The sequence below is a fragment of the Genypterus blacodes genome, unplaced genomic scaffold, assembly GCF_046128005.1.
Source record: "Genypterus blacodes isolate CSIRO-AG114 ecotype Tasmania unplaced genomic scaffold, CSIRO-AGI_Gbla_v1 ptg000064l_1, whole genome shotgun sequence".
NCBI classification, from domain to species: domain Eukaryota; kingdom Metazoa; phylum Chordata; class Actinopteri; order Ophidiiformes; family Ophidiidae; genus Genypterus; species Genypterus blacodes.
Window position 1 is genome coordinate 1,801,296 of NW_027466876.1, and position 18,838 is coordinate 1,820,133.

The following is an 18,838-nucleotide window of genomic DNA, read 5'->3' on the forward strand; positions in this document are numbered from 1 at the left end:
TTACAGCAAACATCTTAAACAAACGTCTTTTACTACATAGGGGCGACGGCTACAATAGAATGCATGTTTTTTAAATGAGAAGACGGCCATTTTCACAATCATTTTATTTATTATTTTCCATTTGTTTACAACATATCAGGCTGTACGGTTAAAATGGTCGGTAAAGGTCAAATGTGTATGTATCGTAACGAGCCCCTTACAGTTAATCTTGTCCTGTGACATTCATACATTATAATTAATCCCCGAAAGCACGGTATAATATATATTATATTCATAAATCCCAGGAGTAAAAACTTCATGATTCTGCCCATTTCAAAGCTACAGCGACACGGTTTTAAATCATTACTAATTGTTACCCCTGTTGTGTTTATTAGATCATCATATTAGAATGGTTCAATGGTGATTACGCGTAACTAAAGCTGTATTAATGTTGTCGTTCTTAGTTGTAGTAGCGGTAGTAAACGTATTCCTACCATGTTTCTTTTCATCTCCGTAAGACGGGTGCACCCGGTACCTAAAACAAACGCACTTCTTCTAGCCTCGTAACGTGAGGCGTTTGCGTCAATGTTTGTGAAGGCCCGTGACCAGCAGCCCCCGTGCTCACTAGCCACCGTGCTCGCTAGCCAACATTTGTAACGATAGAGAGCCTTTCACACCCAACAGCCCGCCGTGTGTTTGTTCCCTTTCATACAGTCTGGTTTGGGGTAGGTAAACACGGACATATTTACATTCATTCAAAATACCTAACTAGCACACTAAAGTTAGTTTTACTTGTAAGATAGTAGCAGAACTAATGTTAGCTTAGCCTTGTTTTAGCAGTGCCGGGTCGGTAGCGTGCTTAGCTAATTTACGCTACTCGTGCTGTGGTAATGTTAATCGGGCTCATTAACCCTGACAATAACAAGTAGCGCGTTTGCACCTAATTAACCACATTATAATATGTCACACTACAACAAAGTCACAACACACGAGTCGTAGAGCTTCGTGATATTATTTAGCACGTTGCTAACGTTAACAAGGCTAAGCTAACTCAATTAAACTTTATAGCTCAACAGCATAAGTCAATACTAAGGTACTGACTTAACACGTTACGTAACCCAATGATGCTCTGTCAGTGAAAAGTAAAGTCAATTTAATTTCTTATTTGGCATCAACAGTTTGTTTGTCACCTAAATGTAGCGTGTGCTGCAACAATACATTATAACAATGTAGCGTGTGTGTTATTCGCGCTTTCTTCCCCAGGTCGGCCCTTTCTTCACCGAGCATGTCTTTCCCCCCGCATCTAAACCGGCCGCTGTTGCCCCCACCAGGGATACCCCCGCAGTACGCCGGCTTTCCTACAGGTAAGCTCCATTACAAACACAAGTCAACATATGGGACACTAACAGTCTCCATGTTGGAGAAGTGGGCTCCATACTCACTGTAGTTTGTGGCAGGTCTGGCTTCCTCTTGAAGTTAGATGTGTCACTTCTTGGGGTAAACCTTTAGATCGTTCAATTAAAAACCTAAAACTTACAAAAGTATTAGACGAGGTGCCTAAATAAAAGCTTGTGATGCCATCAAACTAATAAAGTGAAGTCACCAGACAAAGTGATGGCATCCAATAAACAAGAACACATTGATTTTATCCAAATTAACTGATTTGCATCAATGATGTCACATTTATACATTACTACTTATTAGGCTTCATCTCTGGTTCATTATGTGGAGAGTTATAACAATGTAACCACTTCTGACCCCCTGCCTTGTTGGTGTTTGCAGGAGCGCCAATGATCCCAGTTCACATGGGCATCATGACACCCACTCCCACACTAATGGTGCCAGCCTCTGTGTCGGTGATCAGTAAGCCTGCTGTACCAAAGAAGGACATCATTGCTATGCGAGCCAGAGAGAACGATGAGAACAGTGGACCCACAACCACGGTGTTTGTGGGTAACATATCGGAGAAGGCTTCAGACATGCTGATCAGACAACTGCTGGCGGTAAGGGACAAGTGGAGATTAGTAAAGACACAAGTAGTGGTAGTAGACAACAGAGCACTCCGAGGGTAATGGGAAATATGTCTGTGACTTGCCAAAGCATCCTTATTTATTGCAGTCACCTGTCAAAACTGCACTGTAGTTGAACAACATCTGCTTGAGTCACATACTCTTTTTCTGTCTATTCATTCTACAGAAATGTGGAATTGTCCTGAGCTGGAAGAGAGTTCAGGGAGCCTCCGGCAAGCTTCAAGGTAAGAAGGAAAACCCCATCAGAGTAGAAAATGCTTCCATTCACATGCCAGTGTGGCTGTAATTTTCCCTGATGTTATTACGGCAGGGTTTCCCCTAGGATTTGTCGTCCTGTGGGTTGGGGGCCCTGGTGCAGTGCAGGGGGTTTAGTTTGCTTTACCCAGATTGAGGTCTGCAGACATTGGATGCAAGCACACTTCAATGTATCCCTTAGAAACCTGTATGACCATGTTTATTAGTTCTACTTATTCATTTATCAAACCTATTTATTTGAACAATTTTCATGTTTTGCAGCCTTTGGATTTTGTGAGTACAAGGAGCCAGAGTCCACATTGCGATCTCTGCGGTTGCTTCACGACTTACAGATTGGAGAAAAGAATCTACTGGTGAAGGTGGACGCCAAGACTAAAGCTCAGCTGGATGAGTGGAAAGCCAAGAAGAAGATGGCTAATGGGGTAAGAATCTGTTTCTAGCTGTAGAAGAATACTGAGAAGAGTATTTCAGTTTGGTGTAGGACAATTCTCCCGAGATCATTTTAGGGGTGGGGGGGGAACAAAACAAAAATGGACCGAATGTATTCATCTCAAATCTGGGATTCTTTTCCCCTGTTCCAGCAGAAAGAGAAAGCCGCGGATGGAGGAGAGGATGAGGACGAGGTTCTGGATGAGGATACTAAGAAGAAGGATCAGATCATTAAAGGCGCAATTGATGGGTTGATGCGAGAATATGCCGCTGAGCTCAACGCGCCCTCGCAGGATGATGAATCGCAGCGACGCAAGAGAAAAAAAGAGAAAAAAGAAGAGGTAACACTCACTACAGATGACTTCCCTCTGTGTCCAACTGCTTTTGGCATTGAACTAAGAATTGACTTCTTCTCTGGTGTTCTTTTCCCACAGGACGACATAAACACTATTGATATGGAAGAGGACAAGAGAGACCTGATTTCCAGAGAGATTAGTAAATTTCGTGACACCCACAAGGTATAGTGCCTCTTTTGATTTTGTAGTTGACATTCCAGGTCTTTGGGCAGCAGCTGCTCACATAGCTCACTTCAGTAGTTGTGCACATTTAGCTATAATTGACACAAAGCTTGTCTGAGCTCAAATAACTTGCCTACTTTATTATAAATTGGTTATTTAAGATAAATTGGCAACTCTTAAAATTTCACCTGAACTTGTCCCATATGATATGAAATGCTTCATGTTCAATGTTCCAGCACTACAGATTCAGGCTGATAGCTAGTATTTCTGTCACCTCAGCCAATTTGACACGTTTGCCCACTGTAGCGAAACACTAGAGCGACCATTACAGATCCATTCTTCATTCATCACACAAAAATGCATGGAGAAGATGTAAAGTTACTTAAAAGCTAATCTATTCATTAAACCCCACCATTATGATAGTGATCATATGGTGACTAAAGCAAGATGAATCTCAGAGCTTTGGAAAAAGTTGCGAGGATAGGATGTAAGTATCAGCCTTCTTTTACTTTATACATATACTGGGCGTCCCCCCTCTTGAGGACTTGCATAGGGGCAACTGTGCTGCACTTTGGTGAGTGTCGGCCCAGGCCTGCGGTGCTCTTCACCCAGTCAACCATATTGTATGTATAGATGCCCCCCAAGCTTAATAACGTGACAACAGCGGTGGCGCCTGGCAGCTGGAGAGTCAGTGAACCTGTGCGAGTCCTCTAAACAATGGTCTGTCTTACTGGTGTTCATGTTGAAGCGCGCAAGACTCTTGTCAATAACCACTGCAAGTGACTTTGGCTTGAAGCCTTTATAATGCTAGTGTGGGGGGGGCGCCCTCTCCACAGCAGCACACCGATCTGAAGACTGGCAAGGTACGTGCTCGCCTCGTTGTTGTGAACTCTTCCCCCCTCCCCCCTCTTCTCTCTCTCTCTCATTCTCCATCAGTGTGTGAGATACGCTTTCAAGCGATTATTCTAAAATAGACGAGGCGAAGCTGCAGTCCGCTTTTCAAACAACGCATTTGTCGATTAATCCAAGACAAAGCGACACTCATCAAAACCACATTCTGCACATCCTGTGTGAGCTTACATATTGATAACAAAACGTGCCACTGCCGTATTCATTGTCCATTAAAAAATTAGCAACCACGGAAATTTAATAACTGATAGACTGCGAGCTACTACGTTTTCTGCACTGAACAGAAAGTGAAGTTTATCAAGCTGGGGTGTAGACACTGCAGAGAGGTAAGTACAAGGAACCAAACCAGATGTGAAAACAAGTACCTGACAGGGAAGTGGTACAGAAACTGCCCGACTCAAAGCACATGACATGACAGCACCCCGGAACACCCGCTAAATAAATACAAAGCAATTCGTATTTATGCTCATTTTAACACCCACCCCGCCCCCTTCCCTCTTTTCTCGCATCATTAGTTTCTATCTCTTGAGTGGCATTAGACCCAAGGCTTTTAGATTATAGTGGTTGTATTAAAAGTCCTGCACTCGTTTCAAATGATTTACAAATAGTTTTCAGAGTAATTATGTTATTCTGAGCTTAATAGAAACGACAGAGCTCATTTTTCTATTTAATAGTCCCCATTACACCCATTCAATCTAAGCACGTTTAAAATAGAACACTCAAAGCCTTGTGTTTGGTGTGGATGAAGGCAGAGTTGTGATGCGTGTGTCTGAGTAATAAGTCATGAAGAACTGCTGAAGACTACCCAAGGGGTAAGACCGCTTCTACAATTTCATATATCTGTACAGAAATGTGACTGTTATCAATGGAACCATGACTTTGTTTTAGCATTGTACCCATTGGTTGTTGATGTTGTTATTCAGATGATGATGATGATGCTTAAGAAAGAGAGAAACCCATAACGTTTTTCCCTTGTATACCGTGTGACCTGCTTTCCTCCCAGGCCTAACTTAAAAGGCTTGTAGGGGCAGCGAAGGGCTGAATCCATACAGTAGTTCAACACCTGTAAGTCACAAACAACTAGTTCGCCAAAAGACTGACGGCTTTTTTTCTGTTTTTTGTTTTCCTTGTACTGAGAAGAGGACTCTTAAGGAGAGAAAAAGCATTGGCCTTTGCAGCGCCTTTTTCTCGTTTATGAATGCCTCAACTTGGATCATGTCCCACAGATCCTAAAGAGAAATAAGTGGTTTCCAGTTACACTCGTGCTAAAAATTTCTCTTTTAAAAAACAAACAAGGATGGAGCTACATCGGCTGCATCACATTGCTTTAGATCCATGATGAAGCTCTCCGTGTGAGGGGGAGCATTTTGATCATTGCAGAACTTTCAGTTCAGCGAGTCTAACAGGCTTTGCATTCAGTAGAATAAGGCATGTTACTGTTCCTACAAGTCTGGAAACCACTTGATCTGTGTACGTTATTACATTGACTGCAAACACTCACTTTTGCCGCGGGCCAACAGCTGAACTTCTCTTTTGTTTGGCTCTGCAGAAGCTGGAGGAGGAGAAGGACAAAAGGGAGAAGGAGCGGCAAGAGTTTGAGCGGGACAGAAAGGAACGGGAGAAGGAGCGCGAGCGGGAAAGGGAGCGGCGAGACCGTGAGCGGGACAAGGAGCGGGAGCGCGAGCGGGACAAGGAGCGCGAGCGGGACAGGGACAAAGACCGCAGGACCAGAGAGCGAGAGCGCGAGCGGGACTGGGAGAAGGACCGGAGCCGCGACAGGAGCATTGAGCGAAGCCGATCCAGGTAAAGGAAAAACTGAGAAATTCTATTTACTGTCAGTGGACAGTTCAGTCTATGGTGAAAGTAGGAATTCCTATACATTTAGAACACAGCAGTGATTTCTACTGTACATTTGAAGATGCACAAATTTAGCCAGACACCTTGTGAAAGTGTGGGAGGAAAGGAGCGACCCAGAAAGTATTATTGACATCAGTCTAAATTCCTGATCTGACAATAACGTGACCTACTTTGTGCAGGGAGAGGAGCCGAGACCGAGACAGAGACAAGAAACGGGACCAGGAGGACGAAGAGGAGGCGTATGAACGTAGGAAGATAGAGAGGAAACTCCGAGACAAGGAGGCAGCCTATCAGGAGGTACGGGTGGCGACATTTCTAAATGAGGTTATGATGATATAACCTGGGAAAGAAAGAAATGAGAATAATAAAAATAAACTTACACATCGATATACCGTATACATGTCACTGGTAGTTTTGGTGTGGGTTGTTTGGTATCTGACCGCATAATGTTCCCTCCACAGCGTCTAAAAAACTGGGAGCTCAGGGAGAGAAAGAAGGCAAGAGATTATGCCAAAGAGGTGGAGAGGGATGATGAGCGCCGCCGAGAAATGGTGAGAGGACACGAATACTGATGCTGCAAGGGCGGTCCTCCTCTACACAATATACATTGTTTGTGGACACGTGTTATCATGGTCTTTGTGCTTTATATTAATCAGAATTGAATAAATCGCCAAATAAGGTTGTTTTCTTTTAGAGAGAAACAATTTGCTTGGAAAGATTTCAGCCTAGACGTGTGTGTCTTTCCATGGTTCCTCAGGTAAAAGAGGGCAAACGGCTGAAAGAGTTTCTGGAAGACTATGACGATGAAAGAGATGACCCAAAGTACTACAGGTAAGCATCAGGAAGGGATATGCTGCAGTGTCATTGAGAATCCAGGTTAGTTGAATAAACATCAAAGTCTGAGCGAGGCACTTGTTTTTGTTGTGTGGATCTGTGTGGCAGATGTAAAAATAGCGGAAAAAACGGTGGCAGCTGCCGTGACCCAGATTTGACTTGTAGCAGATGCAACGTTGCAGCTGCGGCCATTGTTCTAAGAGCTGTTATTTCCGGTGTGACCCCTAGGGGCAGTGCGCTGCAGAAGCGTCTCAGAGACCGAGAGAAGGAGATGGAGGTGGACGAGCGTGACAGGAAGAGAGAGAAGGAGGAGCTGGAGGAGATCAGACAGAGGCTGTTAAGCGAGGGACATCCAGACCCTGACGCAGAGCTACGCAGGGTATGTGAGCTCGTTGGAGTGTGTGTGCCTGTGTGTTTGCTGGTAACTGCCTGTGATGGGTGAGGATGCCATCTATTGTCTTTGTGAAGGTCACTTTATCATCCGATTCTTCCTGCATCTCTCCTCATCTGTGCTGTTCAGGTTTCATTGTCTGTTGACCTTTTCTGTAAAATAGTGCGATTGGGTGTTAATCTTCTATATATCTGCCTCTTATTGGTCCAGATGGAGGAGGAAGAGGAGGAGCGTCTGAGACAACCTCCCGTCATCCCAGAACCAGAGCCTGAGGAGGAGCGGGAACGAGAGCGGGAACAAGAGCGGGAAAGGGAGCGGGAACGCGAGCGGGAACGGGAAAGGGAGCGAGAGCGGGAGCGCCACAGGGCTTCAAGAGAGCACCGGGACCACAGGGGCGAGCGGGACAGAGCGGAAGCCCGCTCACGACCTGTCCCTTCTGATGATGAGGTGGAAGAAGGCGAGGACGAGGGTTTTGACAACGACGAAGATAATGATGCAAAGCCATGCTTGAAACCCACGATGCGGCCCATCACAGCAGCGCCCTCTGTATCGTCGGCCAGCGGCAACGTATCCCCCAACACCCCCGGGGAGGAGTCGCCCTGCGGCATCATCATCCCCCATGAGAACTCGCCCCCGGACGCTCTACCTCAGGAGGAACACCGACCCAAGATTGGCCTGAGCCTCAAACTAGGTGAGTGTCCGGCAGATGTACAAAGAGCAAATTTAAACCACGTTTGAATCCGGATTTAACAATCAATCATTTGACATCTCGTCACCTCAAGGTGCCACCGGTAGCCCCAGCCAACCCAACGTGGGGAAGAGGAAGAAGCTGGCGGTCGACAGCGTCTTCAACAAGTTTGACGACGAGGAGGCAGACGAGCAGCCCCGCAAGAGGAAGCTGGTTCCCCTGGACTACGACGACGATAAGAGCCTGGGAGTGGACGGCGCCGGGCTCTCCAATATCAAGGGCGCCAACACGGAGGAGAAGCGCAAACACATTAAGAGCCTGATTGAAAAGATTCCTACAGAGAAGCCCGAGCTCTTCTCCTACCCACTGGACTGGACCATGGTCGACACGGTGAGGAGGCATAATGTGATGTCATGTGAAGTTTTATCCATTTTTAAGCATTTTTGTGCAGACAAGTGACCTAAGTTTCATTTCAAAGCAATTGACCTGAAGGAGTAGTTGCAGAGGATCTGTGCTAAAAGGCTACATTGTGCTTAAATGCTGTTTTAATATGTTGTAGGAGAGAGAGAAGTAATTCTTTCACCTCCCCCATCTTGTATTGCTTACTGGCCTCAGTTATGGCATCTTAATATTTAATAATTTCTAGGAGGCTTCACCTAAGTACCATGTGCTTTTGTCTTATCCTTTAGACGTTAATGGATCGACGCGTTCGACCCTGGATCAATAAAAAAATCATAGAGTACATCGGAGAGGAGGAGGCAACATTAGTGGACTTCGTCTGCACCAAGGTACTGCTCGTGTAACGGCCGTTAGATTTCATTCTATCCTTGAGTGGATATGAAAACATAAAATGTCTGACATCTTTTTTCTTTGTTCTCCCAGGTGATGGCTCACAGTACACCACAGACTATCTTGGACGATGTTGCTATGGTGAGTATCAAAGGATGAGTTACTCTCTCACTGGCTTCCTTTTTAAATTATTTATGACAGTAAGCATGTAGGTTTCAGATCTGAACGGCATCCATTTTAGTTTCTGTGATCAAATTATGAAAAAGCAACATGTGTGGTTGCTGCCCTTTTTAATAGGGCCCAAAATTGTCACATACACATGAACTTTTACCTCTATACTCCTCCTTAGGTACTCGACGAAGAAGCTGAAGTCTTTGTAGTCAAGATGTGGAGGTTGCTCATTTACGAAACTGAGGCGAAGAAGATCGGGCTGGTGAAATAAGTAAAAGCACTGGATGAAGATCAACTTTTTTTTTTTAAATTCACACAATAGTGTAGCGTCATTAAGTCACACCAAACATCATTCGCTACAGACTGTAACTCTTGATTATGCTTACTCACTTTTTCTCCAGATTTCCAGGTCACGTCTCGTTCTCAACATAGTCGGGCTCCGTTTGTAGTTGCTGACTGTGTCGGTGTGCTACATGTACATACATCATTTGACCACATGATGGAATAATTCTACGAAGAAACGGTTGACACCCAGGACTGTTAGTTTTGCCAGATAAGGTAGTCAACGATTTTGCGATTTAATTTGAGGGCCATTTAACTCGGACCTCTTCAAATGGCCATTTAGTGGAAAGGAGCTGCAGGGTTACTGTTAATCACACTCACCACTTTCATCATCTGAGGTCAGATCTGGCTCACAGTTGGTGAACGTGGTCAGTTTAGTGGTCAGACTTTGCAGCATTACAACCCAGGATGTGATGGAGCTTTTTCCAAGGGTTATTTATTCAGGTTACACAAATCTCAGTTTTTCTTTGTCGAGTTAACGTTTGTTGTTCTTTTTCACATTCCTGATCAGTGTATTGGCATGTTCTTGTCTCCGAAATCTCAAAGCAGGCAGTCATGTGATAGTCTGCAGACAAAACCCTCGCAGCTATAAAAGCACACTTCATAACCACTATAAGAAACTGTGGCTGTGCAAAGGAGGGAAGAAATGACTTGCAGTTGTAAAAATGCTCTCCATTTGTTTTTGTATTGGTGAACATTTGAATAAACTTGATTTTTATACCACTTTGTGAAGCAGCACATATCTATATCCAATGTTTTCTTCCTACATAAACACCTGCAGTCATGGAAATATACAAAAGAAAATTTCAAATTGGTCGGAAATTGGAGTACAGTATGAATCCAAGGAAAGGATTTTAAGTGGATAGTTCAATCACTTCTATTCCTGTTAGACACAAACAGGAGATCTACATTTCCTGAAGCCAAATTAGATAATCCTAAGTGAAATTATTAAAATGGTAAACATTTAGTGCATTTCCAAATTAACTGAGGGTGGACAGGTTGCGTTACCTGACAGATCTGATTCCCCTGATGAGTAAAACAGATCAAGCTCTCCACCTAACGTCAAGCAAAATGAACTCTTAAATAACGGTACACAGAAGTTAATGATAAATATATCAACATTTTGCATTCCTCTAACGATTTAAAATACCTGTTCATGCTGCTGTAGTAAAATCCATTCATTCCAGCTCCACACACTGACAAGGATGCATTGAGATCAAAACCTCCAGACCTTTATTGTTGCCATGTGAGCTAAACAAGAGCAAAAGTCTTGCCAATAAAAACCCTTATACTGGAAGAGAAAAAGCACAGGTCTGTCCACATTTCTCTCATGTTTTCCCACCAGCCTTCTCCTGATGACAGACTAATCCTCCGATTTGGCCTCCATCTCCTCTGCGTCGTCGTCTCCGTCCACCTCGGCGTTCTCCCTCTCTAGCCTCTCCAGCTGCCGGGCGAGCTCTGTCTCATCCGTGTCCGTCACCACCTTAGGCTGGGGATAAAAGAAAGATGAAACAAAATTACATATCTTGACGGTCTATGTCTGTACAGATCAGATGTAATCTGACCAAAGTGAGCAATAATAAATCTACAGGTTCTCATTTTAAACCTACAAATCTATGCGCCCCTGTGTAACGCCAAAAAATCTCAAATTTCTGCTCACCTCCATCTGGATGTTAAAGACGCCCCTCTTCTCTTCAATCTTCTCCTTGATAGCAGCCATGGCCTGGTTGAGGACAGACAGGCCCTCTGTGCGCTCCAGGGTGGTCGTGGTCATCACATAACGTGGGGGGGCAATCAGATTTATCTACCCAGCACAAGAACACAGTGTTTCAATGAGGAGTACAGGCATCGGCAATATACAATTTTGGGTGCATTTGAAGAACACAGAAGCCAAAGGTATTGTGATGGTTTTTAGGTCACGACTAAGGAGAGGGAGTCATTTCACCATTCACTGAACTGCCAACACAGGGCAGACCATGTTACCTTGATTGGCATTGCCTCTGTGGAGCACTTCAGTCCGGCCCTCAGAGCGTCCTTCACCGCGTCGATCCCCTCGTAACCGTAGCACGCCACTTCAATGTCTGCACACAGGAAATCCAACTTCATTTGTACAGCACCAAAATCGCAACAGAGGTTATCTCAAGGCACATTACATGCAGAGCATTTATAGAAACCCAATATTATACATTACAAAATATTCATTGTAGATTCTTGTGAACACTGGGAGGCGGCCCCGTTACCTGCTCTGATTTTGACGGCCTGTGGAGTGAGTCGCCTGTTGATGTTGTCAATCAGCACGCTCCTTTCCTCCTCCGTTAATTCCAGCAAGTCCAGGATGGAGGGATCTCTGTGGGGTGGAAAGAAGCAGGTTGAGGAAAGACAGCCGAGGCGATCACAGAGCAGCGGAAACTGCAAAACACCACAAGATTTTCACACACAGTAAACATCCTGGTCTCGCTCACTCACACACTGATAGGGCAATATACTTACGATACGGCCTGTTTGAAGGCATCATAAGCGCCGTATCCCGGCCGCTTATATTTCTCATCGAAGACCCAGGCGGTGCGCTGGTACAGACTCTCTAATTGCTCGTCCTTGCTGTACTCCAGCACCTCTGCCACGTGTCGCAGGATGCTGTACACCTGCAACAACAACAACGCCTCCTCATCAGCACTTTCGCAACAAAAGCTTTCATCTGCATTTACAGCAAGCAATGCCTTGGACCGAGGCTTACTTACAGTTTTAGATTTGGTGAATTTATCTTCACACTTGATGGCCTCTTCAGGTGAAACTCTTCTTTTTGATAAATCGATGTATCCTGGAGAGGAAAAGTCAAGAGATGTGGTGACATTCGTTTTTCAAAGCAGAACATCCCAACAGAAAACAGGAACTTTAGACACAGTTGTCAAATTGAAATGTCGGTGGTTTGTCAGTCAGTGTTGGAGAATAATGGGAGCTCGTCACCATAAACTATCTATTGCAATTGAGAGTCAATTGCGAGGTAAAGCTTCATGTGTTCATTCTCATATACTGAACTACAATGCACGCGTGACAGTCCTCATTCCCCTGCCTGTGCACTTACCCTTCTCTTTGTCTACTCGGATGACCACCACACACTCGTTGCGGCCGATGCGGATGAGCTTGTTGATGGAGCGGATACGTCGACGCGAGAGCTCGCTGAGGAGGATCATGCCCTCGATGTTGTTGTACTCCAGCAGGCTGACATAGGCCCCCATCTCAGCGATGGACCGCACGTTCACCATCACTACATCCTCCACCTCGGGGAACCGGTGCTGGTAAAATCGACAGCTGAGCCCTGGCATCGCTGTGAGGAGAGAAACGAGAGACTTGGGTCATTTTGTTTCCTAAGATGGCGTCGTCGAAATGGCAGCCTGTTGCAGCAGCTCCTTTAGGTTTGTATTGTTGCTGGCTCATTTCTGCTCTTTATCCTACAATCAACTAGCAATACATTCACAGTGGCTATTTTCTTTCATGGTCCTCCTGTTACTTTCCACTTTTTGGTGTGTGTGAGGGGGTGGGGGGTCTGGATAGCGGCAACAACCTTAATTTGTTTTTCAATAGGTTTAGCACAGCACTTATTGAAAACCTCCCCTCCCCCCCACAGACCCTGACATCAGACCCTCCCCTCCTGTTCACAACCCCCAAACCTCCAAAGAGATGACTCCCCTACCAGAGAACACTCTACTACCAGACTGTGACCACCAGCCAGGTCAGGAGACAACTGATGATACACCCCGATGGCATCTCCTCCAGACTCCTGAGGTCCTGTATCTTGTATCCTCCAACACCTCATCAAACTGAGTCGGAATCAGGAAAGGACACCGGTGCTTTTCGGTACCAGGCCACCCCATCTGGCCTCAAAGACTATGGACAAGTCATCCCCACGTACAACCTCACGTGGCAAGTTAGAACCCGGAGGGGGATGGGGAGCAATGGCCTCCCTGGTCTCCTGGATTAGTGACTACCAGTGTATTACAGTGTATAATTTATACTGAATATTTTGCTCTGCAGCTCTTGTTTATTGGGGTTTTAGAGTAGTGCTACATGTATTCTCGGCCTTTGGTGCTGCCGATGTAACATGACAATTTCTCCCACGGGATCAATCAAGTACATGTACAGTCGTGGCCAAAAATAGTGGCACCCTGCCACATAAAAAGAAACTTATTGAAATTGTCAAAGGTATTTGGTCTCCATGATTCTTTATTTCACTGTTAAAAGTACACAAACTGTTTTTAAAAGTTTCAGAACTTAAATATCAAAAAATACACCGAAATGACATTGACAAACTTACGGACACCCTAGATTTAGTATTTGGCAGCACAGCCTTTGGAGAAAATAAGCGCTGTACTTTTCATTGAAGTTTTTGAAGAGCGCCTCATTTTAACTGCTTTGATTTCAGATCTCCACAGGTTTTCCATGCGATTTGGTTCTGGACTCATCGCTGGCTACTGTAGAACAGCCCAGTGTTTTCTTTTGAATCATTCTTTGGTGCTTTTTGATGCATGATTTGGGTCATTCTCCTGCTGGAACCCATGACCTTCAACAGAGATGCAGCTTTTGGACACTGGGCCACACAAAATACCTTGGTACGGTCTTGATTTCATGATGTGACGCACAGATTCATGGTTCCAAGTATCAGAGGCACTAGCAAAAGCAAAAAAAATAAATGAACATCCTCGTCTTTGACGGTTGGGACAGCATTCTTTTCTTTGAAGACTTCATTGTTTTCTGACAACATAAGAGTTTGTGGTTTACCAAAAAGCTCTAATTTGGTCTCCTCTGTCCACAAGATGTCCTCCGAGACGGATTTGGGCTTGTTCAGGTTTGTTTTTGCGAACTCTTCTGAACTTTCTTGTCACTCTCTTTACACAGCGGCGTCTTCTCGGCTCTCCCCCTTTCAAGGAGTTCGCGACGGACGGTGCGACTTGAAATGTTTGTACCTTGTGCCTGAAGGTCAGCCTGAATCTGTCTTGAAGTTCTCCAAGGCCCTTTCTCCATCATTCGAAGAATTCTTTGGTCAACTATTTTCTTGCGTCCTCTTCCAGGGAGGTTGGCTACAGTACCGTGGGCCTTAAACTTCAGGATAATATAGCGTATAGTGGACACAGGAATATTAAGGTCTTTGGAGATGGACTTGTAGCCTTGAGATTGTCCATGCTTGGCTATGATCTTCTTTCTGACCTCCTCAGACAATTCTTTGCTTTTTCTCTTTCTTTTCTCCATGTTCAGTGTGGGGAACTGTTGTTTGTTCCTCTGCAAACCAAAGAAATACATATGTGGATACCAAAAGATGTTTGAATTTCACAGTTCTTTGGAAGAAATTGTGAGTTATTTGAAAAAATGGCAATAACTTCGACCAGGACTCCATCCATCCGTCCGTTTGTTGTCAAGCACTATAAGTTTCTCAAACAGTGATGTCATCAAACTACAAAGTGCTGCATATATCAACCTCACAAAGTGATGTCATTGAAGCGAACAAGGTAACAAGACATTACCAATTCTAGTTCATTTTTGGCTCCAACAACCACGTTATTTTTCTGTGCTTTCATTTCCGTATTTTCTCATGAAGCGATGAGACACGATGTCTCAATTAAATTCCCTTTGTCAACATTTATAACCAAATAATAGGCCAGAAACCAGCAACACCTTTAATCCTGTGTCCCTACAAACATGAAAGGGAAATGCAGCCTGCTGTGAGCCAAATTTATTATTCTACTACTTCTGCAGCCATCAGCATTCCACAATTTAGTGTGTTATCACAATCCTCATTTTTTAACGTTTGTAACCATCTCATGATCATGTATTTAGACTTTGTTGCTCAAGTTACCCACAGGGTCCTGAGAGCACCGGCCAGAGACACATATGATGGAGACATTAAGCTCCATGACGACCACATCCTACAAAGTTAATGATGGGAGCACATTTATATTTTGAAATTTTTGTATGCATATGAAACCAATTTGGATTCATTTCCTCCACAGACATTTAATCACAATGATGGACACACTGCCATAAAGTGTCACCTATACAAAATCACCAAGGCGTGCAGATACCCCATTACACTGCACGAAGACTTATTTAAACGTGTAAATATGGCAGAACCCCACTTCACTCCATCATATTAACGGCGCATCATCAACCGTTTCCTGGCGTCGTTTTATGATGAGCTAGATTGTTGAACTTGGTTTGGGAAAAGGTCACACAACCACATCCAAGGAGAAGAATCAGTCTAGCGTGGGATCGCAGCGTGGAATTAAATATTTAAGGCTGAATGGGCTGATGCAATGCAGCCCACCGGCTGGTACAGCGACAGAACGAACAAATTCACGAATGAAAGAAAGTCCAGTCGAATACAAAGGTTAGATACTGACAGTGACTATAGGTGGCGTCACACTAAATACCACAACATCAGAAAACAGCGGTTTAGGGTAACAACAACTGTTTCGGTTTCTTTGAGCTAGCAGGCTAATCGCCCGGCTCCTTACAATCACATGGCACGCGCACCGCAACAGCGAGCTAGCGCGACCTAGCATCCCCCCGTTAACCACCCCCCCGCCAAACAATTGCTTTAAATAAAACCTACTCACCTGTGTCATATAGTTACAGGTCGATACGCTGGAATGCTCTTTGTTGAAAGTGTTTCAACGCCCGCTTTGGGTTTTCTTTTCTATTTTTAAATGGACAATTAAGGCCCCGCTAGCTCAAATTCATGGGTGTGTGCTAAATTCTCGACCCGGAAAAGATCGAGAAGTCTTTTCGACTCGCGCATGCGCAAAACGGGTATACGGCGACCCCAGCGGCAGTCACGTGACCGGAGAGACCAGCTGATCACTACGGACAAGATCACGACCATCACCTCGAACTGCTCTTAAATCCTCCACGTAGATTCGCAGTTATTCTGTACGCGACATTTAGGGCGACACGTCGGGTTAAAAGCTACTGTGTCAGGACTCATTTGAGCAAAAAGAACCAAGAAGAACCTTGAAATCATCGACCAAAAACCAGAAAGATGTCCGGGAAAGACAGGATCGACGTATTCCCCTCTAGAATGTAAGCTGCTTTTCTTTCTAGTTTCTAATCTAGTGTAGCTTCATATCCAACACGTATAATGAATAATATCCTGCTCATTTGTATAAAATTGCATGCAAAATGAGGATGTTGTTGTTCTAGATTGTGAATGAGGGCAAATGTTAAGTCACGTCGGTGCCAGATGTTTAAAAGAGGAAGAGTTCCTGTCATCATGTGATGTTTTCCTACATGATGATGAGCTGTCAGACTATTTTGTGCATTAACCGTTAGGATACACTGGATTGTAGTCATTTTATTATATTGGTCTAATCGTGTGTGTGTGTGTGTGTGTGTGTGTGTGTGTGTGTGTGTGTGTGTGTTGTGCACTTGTAGGGCTCAGACCATCATGAAGGCCCGACTGAAAGGGGCACAGACGGGCCGCAACCTGCTGAAGAAGAAGTCCGACGCGCTCTCCATGCGTTTCCGTCTGATTCTTCGCAAAATTATTGAAGTCAGAAATTGAAATACGCTGATAATTGAGTGGATTCATCTTGCGGTAAGTCTTAAGGTACTAAAGTTGACCTTTGCCCTCTTGTCTCTGCCCCCTCCTTCAGACTAAGACCAAGATGGGAGAGGTGATGAGAGAGGCGGCCTTCTCCTTAGCCGAAGCCAAATTTGCTGCTGGAGACTTCAGGTAAGACAAATGTCTGTTAAAATAAAGATATCTCGATGTGTAATTTGTTCACAAAGGCGGAAAAAGTCGAAAGAACTCACTCTGAAATTCTGTGCACAGCACAACTATCATCCAAAATGTCAACAAAGCCCAGGTGAAGGTCCGAGCCAAGAAAGACAACGTGGCAGGTGCGTCTGAAGAATATTTTCATCTCCTTTTTAGAGGTTTGAGAGTTTCTGTTGACACAACGCCTCATGTCTTTTCTTCTTCTTCTTCCCTTTTTCAGGTGTCACCCTACCCGTTTTCGAGCACTATCAAGAAGGCGGGGATAGTAAGTCATGTCTTACCCTGTGAAACCAGGTTTGGGACAGGTTGTTGTTATTTGTGGTCGGTGTCCAGTGGATGACACCCCGTCTGTTTTTGTGTCTGTTAGGTTATGAGCTGACTGGTCTGGCCCGAGGAGGAGAGCAGCTCTCCAGGTTGAAGAGGAATTATGCCAGAGCTGTTGAGCTGCTGGTGGAGTTGGCCTCCTTACAGGTAGGAGGTGCTGTTGCAAATTTGGCAAAGTTAAAAAGGGTACGTACTGACACGCATTAATCATTTTGTGTGTGCAGACGTCTTTTGTCACTCTGGATGAAGCCATTAAGATTACCAACCGCCGTGTGAACGCCATCGAGCATGGTGAGTTTAAAAGCTTCGTCTTTCTCAAACAATTGAAGAGAAACAAGACTTATTATTGGTGTTTAACTCTGGTGTCTCTCCTGGTTTGCAGTGATCATCCCTCGGATCGATCGTACGCTTACCTACATCATAACAGAGCTGGATGAGCGAGAAAGAGAGGAATTCTACAGGTGAAATTTCCTGGTCTCATAACTAATCCAGTGAAAAATGTCCAATTCAGCACTTCCTCACAAGCGCTTGACCCCAAGTGCCTTGCTCAATAGCTGTGGAAGGAAATGATGGATGGATTATTATTATGCATTTTAATCTTAATCTAATTGTAATGCTCGGCACTTCCACTTTTCCACAAACCGGCTGCTTAATCTCCTTTATCCTGCTCCGTCTGCCGTCTTGCCAGGCTGAAGAAGATCCAAGAGAAGAAGAAGCAGCTGCGGGAGAGGACCGAGCGTGAGATCGCCGCCCGCCTGGCTCTGCTGGGGCCCATCGCCGAGCCTGCGAACATGCTGACAGAGGAGACGGATGAGGACCTCTTGTTTGAGTGATGCACTCTTCAGAGTTGCGTCCCCTACTCCACCCATAATCCTATTTATTCTGTGCCTCGCGGCCCGCGTTTATGTCTTCTCGTACAAATGATGAATCTCGATTTTTGTTTGCGTACACGTCTGTGATTTGTTGCGTTTTCTCAGTGTTGGAACAGATTCGTCACTATAAAAAGAATTGCGTCGAACGTCGACCTCGGCTGTCATCCTAGAGTGCGTTTGGTCACCATCGAATAATCTACACAAGCAAATACTATAGGTGTGTTCACTCATGGTCTGGCAATGACATTTGAGAAGCATTCCACATGAACTTGTAGATATTTCACTTTCTTCACAACATTTAGAGCCATTGCATGCTGTGGAGCTGTACATTGCTAAGATGGTTATAGATTTCAGAGTGAGTTTGTGTTGTGGAGGCCCATCCCGACATTGACCTCATCTTAAAGGGGGTTGTTCCCTTGTGAACATGTTTACCATTGCACTCATTGCACTGGAATGTGAGTGATTGCTGTAAAACCTTGGTGCGCAAATCAACAAGAAGTTCGGACAAATAAATAAAGTTGTCTTCAATATTCAATCTTTGTTTCATTTCCCTGCCTAGAAGAAAGGGTGAGGAGGAGTGCTGGGAGCCATTTCACACTAGCATGTTACATTTGACACATTATCACCAATGCCATGGCGGTTACAGTTCGCTCGATGTCATTTGTTTGCTTTCTTAATAGAT

At 44.6% G+C, this 18,838-nt stretch overlaps 3 protein-coding genes across 5 annotated transcripts; 2 read left to right on the forward strand and 1 right to left on the reverse strand.

Annotated features, from left to right (window-relative positions):
* The first annotated feature begins 553 nt into the window (after positions 1–553).
* On the forward strand, positions 554–9,915 carry rbm25b (RNA binding motif protein 25b). 3 transcript variants are annotated; one of them, XM_076154883.1, is made up of 17 exons: positions 554–704; positions 1,243–1,343; positions 1,762–1,982; positions 2,176–2,233; positions 2,526–2,686; positions 2,846–3,034; positions 3,128–3,211; positions 5,670–5,923; positions 6,157–6,274; positions 6,439–6,528; positions 6,735–6,808; positions 7,040–7,190; positions 7,413–7,893; positions 7,985–8,280; positions 8,580–8,678; positions 8,773–8,820; positions 9,029–9,915. In XM_076154883.1, exons 2-17 carry the CDS (start codon positions 1,265–1,267, stop codon positions 9,119–9,121), a joined length of 2,496 nt encoding a protein of 831 aa, XP_076010998.1. In that variant the 5' UTR covers positions 554–704; positions 1,243–1,264; the 3' UTR covers positions 9,122–9,915. The 3 variants fall into 3 exon arrangements, with proteins under 3 accessions (XP_076010998.1, XP_076010999.1, XP_076010997.1); XM_076154884.1 differs by having other exon boundaries at positions 2,849–3,034; XM_076154882.1 differs by having other exon boundaries at positions 2,849–3,211.
* A 487-nt stretch (positions 9,916–10,402) lies between these two features.
* eif2s1b (eukaryotic translation initiation factor 2, subunit 1 alpha b) lies at positions 10,403–15,957 on the reverse strand. Its single transcript, XM_076154886.1, has 8 exons — positions 15,801–15,957; positions 12,275–12,517; positions 11,931–12,010; positions 11,683–11,834; positions 11,433–11,539; positions 11,176–11,273; positions 10,853–10,996; positions 10,403–10,681 (listed from the first exon to the last, which is right to left on the reverse strand). The coding sequence occupies exons 2-8, from the start codon at positions 12,513–12,515 to the stop codon at positions 10,556–10,558; spliced, it is 948 nt and encodes a 315-aa protein (XP_076011001.1). The 5' UTR covers positions 12,516–12,517; positions 15,801–15,957; the 3' UTR covers positions 10,403–10,555.
* A 67-nt stretch (positions 15,958–16,024) lies between these two features.
* On the forward strand, positions 16,025–18,691 carry atp6v1d (ATPase H+ transporting V1 subunit D). The gene is made up of 9 exons (XM_076154887.1): positions 16,025–16,263; positions 16,615–16,732; positions 16,836–16,915; positions 17,015–17,082; positions 17,181–17,225; positions 17,328–17,431; positions 17,509–17,575; positions 17,667–17,745; positions 17,973–18,691. The coding sequence occupies exons 1-9, from the start codon at positions 16,223–16,225 to the stop codon at positions 18,115–18,117; spliced, it is 747 nt and encodes a 248-aa protein (XP_076011002.1). The 5' UTR covers positions 16,025–16,222; the 3' UTR covers positions 18,118–18,691.
* The last annotated feature ends 147 nt before the right edge of the window (positions 18,692–18,838 follow it).